Below are 10284 nucleotides of genomic sequence, written 5' to 3'. Positions count from 1 at the left end.
GGAGCTTAGCCCTGCTTCAGTGGGTCCCAGGCCCTTGGGGTCTGTGCTGTTTTCAGTCCCCAGGCAAGGTTTTAACTCTGTGTTCATATTATCCTAATAAAGCTTCTTTACTTGGCACATGGAATGGCATGACTGTTGGGAGTCCCTGTCCCTGCAGTTCCATCTCTCAGTGCCAAAATCCCTCAACCTGCACAGCACACTGGTGAGCTGATGCTGCAGGCAGCTACCTTGCTGCCTGCCTTCACAGAGAGGTTCTCTCTCTGTCCCCATGTGTCCCCAGCTGTGGTGCCAAGGGCTGCTGGGCCTGGGGTCTGTGTGCAGGCTGACAGTGTGCCAGGTGATGGGCAGAGACCTGAGAGCCGTGGGACACAGTATGGTGACATCCCCAGGAGCAGAGAAGCTCAGGCTTGGCCAATGCTGTTGTGGAGCTGTGGTGTCCAGCCCCGTTGTCCTGGCTGCCCTTGTGCTAATGCCTGGCTGAGCTGGGATTACTGGAGCACCAGGCTGGCAGGTCTGGGTGCATGCCACAGGCAGGTGTCTCCCAGCAGAGGTGAAGCAGCCTGTGTTTAACTACAGTAAGAGGAAGACAGAGGTGTCTTAGGGCTCAAAACTCGAGTTTGGGGTGTTGCTGTAGCCTCCAGTGCAGCTCATGCTCTTATTACAGTCTATGGTACAGTTCCCACCTACAAACTTGTCTTGTGAGCTCCTGTGGTCAGTGTATCACACTTCCATTTAACAGCTTCAATTGCCTGAATTTCCCTTGCTCTGCCCAGAGCGGGGCCCTTCTGAAGGTCATGCTGATCATGTAAAGGGTTACAGTCCTCCTGGGTGGGAGAAAATAAGTGGAAGTAAAACTCTTTCTAAAGAGGATTTTATTAATCTGCAACTGGCCTTGCCATTGCCCTCCAAGGCTCCTGGCCTTGCTTTGGGGCTTAAGCAAGAGCTGAGCAAACTAGCTTCCCTTAAACTTCAGCCTTGGCTGCGTTGATCTATCTTTAATGGAACTGGAACTCGTGTCCCCCCAGGGACAGGGTGGGGAATGTGGCAGCAGTAACTGAGCAGAGTTCACGGGATTCTCAGATGGGGGTGGCTCACAGAGCACCACTCACCCGTGTGGCAATGTCCCCAACAGCACCAGGCAGGGACTGTGTCCTCCCTCTCACCAGCCACCAGGTCTGAAATGCAAAGCTCTCTTGCTTTGAGAGGTCAAATAATTTAATGGCTGGATTTAGCTTTGCGAAGAGTCAACTTGCTAGTGGAGGAAGAAAATCCCTCTGGTGTGTGGAAAGCAGAGCCTTTACTAGGGCAGGGTGAAGATTTAGCAATGCTGTGGTTATTACGGGCCCTGGGCCACAGCTGGTGCTGGGGGGCTGAAGCTGCAGGCTCAAGTCTGATGCAGGAGGCACCTGGCAGAGGTGAGCAGCAGCTGCTGCCCTGGGGTTACTGATCCCCACGTGCCCAGCGCTGGGCAGCTCAGGGGCTGCTGTCCTCATGCTGATTGTCCCCTCCTGTGCCTGCTCCAGGAAGGGGCTGGGGCAATGGCTGTGGGAGTGGTGTGTGTGAGAGGTACAGACCTGTCCTCACTGGGCTGCTGACCCCACACATGGTGTGTCTTGCATGTGCAAAACTTGTCTGCGCAGCTGTCATCCACGCGTGCTTGGCAGGAACTGCACTCCACAGGTTCAGCACCTTGTTTTATTACAAAGATAGGCTTTGCCAGGAGTCTGCCACTTCCACTACACAGCAGGTAAGGGCACTACACCCACAACACGTGCCAAAGTTTAAAAACATCTTACAAAGGGCTTGGAGATTCAAGGCAACACTACAAACCCTCTGCTAAAGTTGTTTCATTAAATGGTTGCAGCAACTACTTTTTATTTTTTTTTTCCTTTTTTTGGCTTTGGAAAATAATTAAATAATAAAACAATAGCCCCAATACATGGCCCAGCCACAGCACCTGGAGGCAAACTCTACTTACTCTTGGCTTACCTGTATCCTTTCCCTGTAATAAACAACATGGGGCTATAGCTCCATGGTCCTTTCCCTGCCTCCAATCAAGCTCAACATTCTCTGCTACCCTGGTCCTTCTCACCCTGGCCTTTCTTGTGCTGGGCCTGCCTACATCTCTGGCAGCTATTCACAGTTTCTAAAAGACAAAAACATCAAGAAATTTTTGTGAAATCAGTTTCAAAATAAAATGTAGCCCAGCTACATTCTTAGTTTCTATTCTGAAGCCACATCCTCAGCAAAGACATTGAGACCTCCACAGTGTAAGTACTTTTTTTGTAATTCTCTTTAAAAAAAAAACTCTGTTCTTCCCCTTTCCCTCCCTCCCCACTTTTTAACATACTGGATAAAGTCTACTGTTTGTTTTAAAATAGATATCTATGTACACATACACAACTCTGATGTTCTGGTTTCTGACAATTGTGGCATTACTGGAAATGATGGAATGGAGACCACCTGTCCATGGCAGTGAATCACCCAGGTGTTTTAGTGGACAAAGTCATCCAATTCCAGAATGCATCCTAGCCAGCTGGATGACTACCAGAGGCTCCCTTACACCCTCCTGCAGTGAGGTAGTAACTGTGTTTGTTTCCTGTGGTAGCTGGGGTGGTCAGCCTGTGGGCAGCAGCCTTTGCCCATGCAGGGATGCTGATTTGAACACGTCCAGCCTGCACAGGGCCTGTGTGGCACTGGACACCAGAGTGGTCACAGCTCCCCAGGCTGCAGGAGGGACCACAGGCACCAAGCTGGGTTGGCAGGGTGGCACTGGGGTGTCTAGTCTCAGGCAAGCTCTCTTTGTCTGCCCCTGGGGCCCTCTCAGTGCCCCCAGCCTGAGCTGGGACATGCTCTGCCTTGGTTTGCAGCTCTGGGTGCTGGAGATGCTCTGCTGGCCTGTGTCACGGCCGGGCTGGGCAGTGCAGCAGCTGGGCCCAGTCCCTCTGCCCTTCAGGGCTGAAAGCAGGCCGGCCATGCAGCCAAGCCCCACTGCCCTGGCTGCCCTCAGGTACCAGCCACAGGCTGGCCCAAAGCAAGCAGAACAGGCTGCTTCAGGAGACACCTCTGCAGGACTGGCCTCGTGTCTGGTGATGGTCCCAGGGAGGGGCAGAGACAATGCTCTCTGGTGTCTGCCCTGCGTGTGGCCTGAGGCCGCTGTCACAGGGCTGGCAGCAGGCCCCTGGCACGGGCACACACGGTGTTACTGTGGCTGAGGGGCTGCAGTGCCATGGACACGTGTGGGGCCAGTGTGGTGGGCAGCAGCTGTCACAGGGCTGGCAGCAGGCCCCTGGCACGGGCACACATGGTGTTACTGTGGCTGAGGGGCTGCAGTGCCATGGACACGTGTGGGGCCAGTGTGGTGGGCAGCAGCTGTCACAGGGCTGGCAGCAGGCCCCTGGCACGGGCACACAGGGTGTTACTGTGGCTGAGGGGCTGCAGTGCCATGGACATGTGTGGGGCCAGTGTGGTGGGCAGCAGCTGTCACAGGGCTGTCAGCAGGCCCCTGGCACGGGCACACACGGTGTTACCAAGGCTGCAGTGCCATGGACACATGTGGGGTCAGTGTGGCGGGCAGCAGTGAGGGCCAGCTCCTTCCCCAGCCGCTGCCCCCCGGCTAGTGGGCTGTGCAGTGCTCACCTCCCTGCTGAGCTCCAGCCCCCATGAGCCAGGAAAGGGGAACAGCCCTTCCCGTGCCAGCACACACTGGGCTCCCTGCAGCTCCCAAACAGCTGTCTCCTCTAGGGATAAAGTGCTTTCACCTTGCCTTAGCTGCTTGGGAAGCAACTGCTTTGTCTCTGCCTCAAGCTCCCTGTGTTGCCCAAGTCTCAGATGGAGGAGTGGTTATGTTTACACATACAGTACAAAAATTAAAAGGCACAAATATACACAGAATGCAGCAGATAGTGAACAGCTCATAAGAGTCCCTGATGTTGGAAAAACAAGGATGTTGGAGAGATGGAGTGGAGCTCAGGCTATGATGGTCTTTGCTGTCTGTGGTCATTACTCCCTGAGGTGACCCTTCTGCTTTGTGTCTGTTGTTCTGGGCTCTGCAGCCCCATCCCGAGGAACCATGCACAGGGTTGCACGGAGTGCTGACGGCTTGGCTGCTGACGAAGGGGAAAGTGGTGAACTGAGCTTACCACAGGCGTCATGACTCCATTTCTGGCTGGCAAGAGCAAATAAATTATGGGTGCCACAGTGCAGACCAGAAGAGTTTTAGCTGCTCAGAAGGGTGTCTTGTGGTTACTTGTGAAGTGAGGCAAACTTGTAGCCATGGCCAGGCCCACTCTCTCCACAAGGCTGGTTTGAGTATGACCAAGCTGTGCCTGCAGCTGAAGGCAGGGTCCCTTGCGGCACTGTGCTGCAAGAAAGGTCACTTCTAGGGCTGCAGCCAGCCTAGGCTTCACTGCAGGACTCATAGATGTTGTCCTCCATGAGAGCAATCACTTGCTCAAATTTGTGCTGGAGCTGGGTGCGCTTTGTCGTGGGGTTTGCGTCCAGGGCGGCCACGATCTGTGGGAGACACAGGCAGGCAGGGTGCTGAGGCAGCGTGGAGTGCTCACCTGCCAGCCCAGCTCACCCCACCAGACCTACGGAGCCCAAATTCCAGCCAGAGCTCCAAAGGTGAGAGCCCACCCAGTCCCACAGCCCCTGTGCTCACAGCCCTGGCACCCCTGCTCTCCCAGGGTCCCTAGGAGTGCAGTGGTACGTGACAAAAGTGCACTGCTGTACTAGAGCTGAGGGCACAGCACCAGCCCAAGGTGGCACGGGGGCAGGAGCCAGCCAGGGTCACTGCCTCAATGGGGCGGGGACAGCAGGTGCAAGTTAATTTGGGGGTGGACCTTATCTGCATGTTTTGCTCTCCTGAAAGGGTCTAATACATCTGGCAGCCCTTCTTCAGTCCAGCCAAATGCCATTAAGATCAGCAGGGAATAGCCAGCCTCCTCTTCCAAGAAGTTGCCAGCAAAGGGACAAAGAGTAGGTGCATCTGGATATGCATCTATTGCATATGTACTGCAATTATGCACAGCCCAGCAATCCTGCTTTGTGGGACTGGAGGCAGGTGTCTGCCTGCAGGGTTGCTGCAGCGATGGTTCCTCCCTTCCCAGGCAGGCCAGAGCCCCTGTGCTGTAATCCCCACTCACCTGGGAGCGGTATCTCTTGGCGTATTTGTAGATCTCAGCCATGGCGACATTGGTGTTGAACTCATTTCGGTATTTCTTTATAAAGACAGAAAACAGAGGGGAGAATATGAGCAGGATGGAGCTCGTGAGCTCTAGCCCAGCCAGCAGGCACTGACTATGGTAAAAGCAGGTTGTGCCTGACTTATGGTCACATTGGTACAGCTGGATTTTTAAGGAAGGTGCATTTGCTTGCATCAGGATGGGTCTTGGTCTTTTCAAAGCCAGTTGTAAATACCCACGCCAGGCAGCACACTTGCATATCCCTCTGTGCCCAAAGCCATTTCACAGGAGGGGACAATGCACCAGCTGTGCTGCGGAATATCAACAGAAAAATCCTGCTTGGTGCCCAAAGCTAAAACACCCTGGCGAGAAGGTTTGATTTTGAGGAACCTGTGGTGCATAGTTGGCAGGACTCAGACCTGGAATGTGGCTGCCAGCTCTTGAGGCTGGTACCAGAGCTGGCTGCCTGGGACTCAGGGCTGTCCCTGGCAGTTGTGCCTGGGAGCCAGCTGGCTGGGTGGCTGTGGGACTGCAAAAATCCTTGTCCAAACTTCCTGGCTTTTTGGCACTGAATTTTGCTCTCAATTCCCAATGGTGCCAGAGCTAGTTAGGCTCAAGCAAACTCATGGGTGTTTTCTGCAGTTCTGGCAGTAATTGAAGATGCTTGGAATTAGGTCAGATGAAGTTTGTGTGTGGAAGTTTCAGGCACAATATCCTTTTTTGTGTGCTCCTTCCAGCATCTAAGCAGTAGCTGATTGCAGCCTATGTGCGTTCCCTGCTGTTGCCAGGCTCCAGCAGGACACTGAGCCTGCAAACTCAACCCCATCCTCTCTGCCCACGTACCCGCGACTCTTCGGCGAGGTGGGCGTTCATCTCCTGCTCACTCAGAGGGGGCATGTCGTGGATTTGCTTGTAGTATCTCTGCACTATCTTCCGGTACTCGGGGATCTCCTTGGCATACAGCAATTTGTTGGTCGGGGAGTCCTAGAGCGAGAGCGAGACACAGAACTCAGGTGCTGGGTTGCTCCCAGCTGAAAACCTTACCCTGTTTTCAGAGCAAAGCACTGATACCGGATAGGGACCTCAGCTACAGCTGGCTGCAGGGAACAGCTTTGCCTTTGGTCCCAGCTGTCACCAGAGAGGACTGTGGTGCTGGAGAGCACCAAGGCACAGAACAGCTCATGGCAGAACAGCTCAGACACATCAAGGATCTGTGGATGGGCACCATGTGCCTGTGGAGACACAGCCCCATCCTGCTGCCCTTGCATGGGCTGAACACCCATCAGCTCAATGCCAGAGAAGGGGGTGATGGGTGTGTGGTTTAATTTGCAGCAAGCGCAGGCTAAAAGAAAGTCCAGGGTCGGGTGGGATGGCTTACTGCCAGGGGATGCTCTGCAGGTGAGGTAGCACACCTGAGCCAGATCAAACACTTGGGCTCTGTGCTGCTGTGTGCGTGGAAATTGGCAACAAGGGAGGGGCTTCTGCATGTCTTCTGCTGGCGGTTTCTTGAGCAGCCACACTGATTTAAGCTAAAGAACAAAGCTATCTTACAAGTTGAACTTCGTCAGCTGAAATGTTGCTTTTGGATTTTTTTCATGCAGCTTTGATTTATTTTGCATTGGCTAATCCAGGCTGCCTGGCCTAAATTGAGTGCATGTAAAGTAATTAACAGAGAATACTGAATTCTCTTGATTAATGTCAGCTTCAAGACAGCAGCCTTAACCTCCCAGCCATACAACTGGGTTGTACCAGTGGAGGCACAACCCTGCTGCCCTCCTTGCAAACACAGCATGAATAATTTTAACCTCAAGGCAATCCTGCCCTCCTGATTTCATTACCCCAGCAATGAACTTGGCTGACTAGCCTGTGTTACATCCCCAAGGGGAATGCCCCAGGCTTGGGGACACCAAAGGGAGTGAGATCACCACGTCCTGTCCTGCCATCCCGACACCAGTGGCGGGACTGCTCCCCAGTGCTCTGACAGGTGGAGAGGGGAGAGGACCTGCTGATGGCAGGGAGTGGTGGCTTCTGCTCACGGGCAGCATACTTGGCTCTGCCAGGCAGGAATAGGGGAGCCTGGGGTGACTCCAATCTGCTGCTGCAATCTGTAGCTTGGCTAATGCTGCAGGGGAAACAGGAAACGGGCACCAGATCCCACAGCAGTTTATTTTCCAACCCACTGACAAGGCATTGTGAGACTATGGCCAACTTACAGAGAGCCTGCTCATAGCATTATTTTTTCCCCTTGGAAACAGGAAGGAAAACTATGCTGCCTCTTTTCTAAGTTATTTTTTAATTTACGTCTGATTTGCCTCTATGATGAAGAGATGGGCACTGATTTCTTAACTGCTTGTGCACTGTCGATGTATGGACTGAGTCTGCTCTCACATTTGCAGTATCAAGAGCAACGTGCTGAAACCAAGGGAAGAATCCAGTCTGGAAAATGCTCAGTTATACACTGCGTGTACATGCAAGCTGATTTTTATGCTGAGGGTTTATTCTTCCCACGTTACTCAACAATTCATTCACTTATACTATTGTATTCCAGAGAAGTGTTTCCATCTGTTGTCTGACTCCAGCTGACCCCTCTTCCCCTCATCTGCCACTTGACAAGGACAAATCGTAGGTGTTTCGTAACACATGCAAAAAAAAAGACCAAAACCCAAACAAACAAAAAATCAAGCACTCATTAGATCTTCCTCCAGCATTAACCTCTCCCAGCAAAGGCTTCCTGCAGCTCTGGGGCCGGGGGTGTAGCGCCCACCCCCTCACCGCAGGGTGTCCCCCAAGTCACACACTGTCACCACCAGCCTCTGGGATTGGGGGCAGTGGGGGGGATTTACAGCATTTCTTAATAAAACTTTTTTATGTCAGGAAGTTTCAAATGTCAGCACTGTGCTCAGCCAAGGCAGTGGGAGAAAAGAGAATGCACATGGGATGTCTTCCAGCCAGCCAGCCCCGCGGGCCTGTGCGTGGGGCCCGAGGGTGGGAGATGGAGCTGGCTGCTGCAGCCTTGTGCTTGCTTGGAGCAGGCTCTGGTGCGCTGGTGTGCTGAGCCCAGCCCAGCCCCAGCTGGCCATGGCACTGCGGGCCGGTGCCCTCTGCCAGGCCCTGCCCCAGCTGGTCCAGCCCGTGGGTGCCCGGCAGGAGCCCTCGCTGCAGGTACCTTGCCCAGCTGCAGGTCCGAGAGCGAGCAGGCGTCGATGAAGGCCTGGGCGATCACAGACAGACAGGCGTCGATGTGGTCTGTCTTGTCAATGTCGAACACAAACTGCGGGTTTTTCAGGATGTTGACCCAAAACCTCAGTGGTAGGCTGCAAAGGAAGGATCCGGGGACATACACGAGATGAATTTTTGTGTACCAGAGGAAGAGGGGTGGAAATGCAGGAAAGATGGTGTATAGAAAGGGAGTAGTAGAGAGGAAAGCTGAGAAGATGGGTTCTGCTTTTTAATGACCCCCGGTACAGACCCCTGCCTTGACAGAGGGGCAGGGACACACCTTCACTCTCCAGATGTTTTTTCAGGCTGGAGGATGTGGCACACACACGCCCCTGCTCCTTCAGCAGCTCCCAGCAGCTGCAGGCCCAGAGAGGCACAGCAGCCTTGCCCGTGTGGGTCTGTTGAGTCAGGCTTCCCCACTTGCTGCTCTTTGGTGCAACGGTGGCACCTCCTTTTCCCTCCTTCCTGACACTAACCCATCATCTGGTTCTGATAGTGAGCCCCACAAAACACATTTGGTCTGTCTTTTTTTTCTGTTTTCTCATCATTTTCTCCAGTTATTTCACTGCTGATTTGGCCACAACACAGCTTCAGTCTATTGCTCACCCCTCCTACCCTCCACAGCAGCTGAGAGGTGAAAACCGCTCTAAGTCTTGGCTCTACAGGACTGTGAAGGTAATAAAGGGTAGGCAAATCTGTTGCCCAATGGTTGCATCTGTATGCCTGCTTTCCCTGTAAAATTTGGTTTTAGTTTTCACACATTGGGCTGGAAACAGTTCCTGTCTCCACCATCTTCAAATTGCTGAGCCTCTTCTTGACACTCTCTCCAAGCTCCCTGCTCTCTTTATTTAAATCCTCTGGTTTCTTTCCTGCACTATTTCCCCTTCACTTTGGCTCCTCCACCCCACTGCTGCTGCTCGTGTCCCTCAGCACCACTCCATCGGGTGCCACTGCTGCGGTGCTCACCAGCAGGCCATTGTCCCAGCACCTGCTCCTGGAGTCCCCTCAACACCCTGGAGACAGCCTGGTTACAGACCTAAGCAGGGAAAGTGCCACTAAAGGGCTGGAAAGGCAGAAAAAGAAATGAAAAGGATCCAAATATGTGGATTTTAAAATTTCCATGACATTTTTAAGACCTGACGTGGTCTTGGACTCTGTCTCAGATCTCCAGTGCTTGCAGCTGACACCATTGCTGTCTGCCATCATCCTATTTCTCCCTTCATTATTTGTGTGTGCCAGTTCTTTCGGCCCTTTGTCTGCCCATGCCTCCTCTTTCAGCTCACCGTTCCCCTGGGCTTCATATTTGTTCAAAGCTCTCCAATCCTGTGTTTGGCTTCATCTTTCACAGCCCTCTCTGCCACCCTCCCTGTTTTCCAAGTCCCTCTTCTACTTATAGCAATCTAATGATTAGTGCAGGACACAAGGGTTTTGCAGCTGCTGCTCCCAAGAGATGGAAGGAAGAAAAGAAAGATTTCCTTTTCCAAACCTGTTGGTCTTCCAGATGTGCAGAGTGTCAGGGTCTGTGATGCCTCTCTTCTCTGCCTGTTCCTCTAGGAAGTCAAAGAAATACTTCACAGCCACGGGTGGTTTATCGTCTCGGATACTGAGAATGGCTTTGAACAAGTCATCCAGGAACTTCTGGAGTGTCCCCTGCAGGACAAGGACACAGTGGACCCTGGGGAGAGCAGTAGCACCCAAGCCCAGGAGAACAGCAGAGGGGCTGGGACTGCTGCCCACCAGGGGAAACCCTTTGCTGCCAGTTGGATAGGTCAGAAGAGAGAGGGGATGCCGAAGCAGGGAGGGAACAGTTTGTTAGTGGATAGTGATATGGTAAATTTGCATTTAGGGTTAATTTCTTTTGGCATCAAGATTTTCTTTC

The 10284-nt window shown here is 53.0% G+C and overlaps 1 protein-coding gene across 2 annotated transcripts in view; it reads right to left on the bottom strand.

Moving 5' to 3' along the window:
- Positions 1–1681: 1681 nt before the first annotated feature.
- The window catches only part of PLXND1 (plexin D1), a 68307-nt gene continuing 59704 nt past the window's right edge, over positions 1682–10284 (bottom strand). For both annotated transcript variants that reach the window (XM_074550255.1, XM_074550254.1), the window contains exons 32-36: positions 9892–10055; positions 8353–8500; positions 6030–6170; positions 5148–5222; positions 1682–4515 (exon numbers count right to left, since the gene is read on the bottom strand). In XM_074550255.1, coding sequence (XP_074406356.1) covers positions 4399–4515; positions 5148–5222; positions 6030–6170; positions 8353–8500; positions 9892–10055 — 645 coding nt within the window. In that variant the 3' untranslated portion in view covers positions 1682–4398. The remainder of the gene's footprint in view (positions 4516–5147; positions 5223–6029; positions 6171–8352; positions 8501–9891; positions 10056–10284) is intronic.

Source organism: Zonotrichia albicollis, chromosome 12 (assembly GCF_047830755.1).
Source record: "Zonotrichia albicollis isolate bZonAlb1 chromosome 12, bZonAlb1.hap1, whole genome shotgun sequence".
Lineage (NCBI taxonomy): Eukaryota > Metazoa > Chordata > Aves > Passeriformes > Passerellidae > Zonotrichia > Zonotrichia albicollis.
This window is presented reverse-complemented; position numbering and strand designations above follow the sequence as displayed.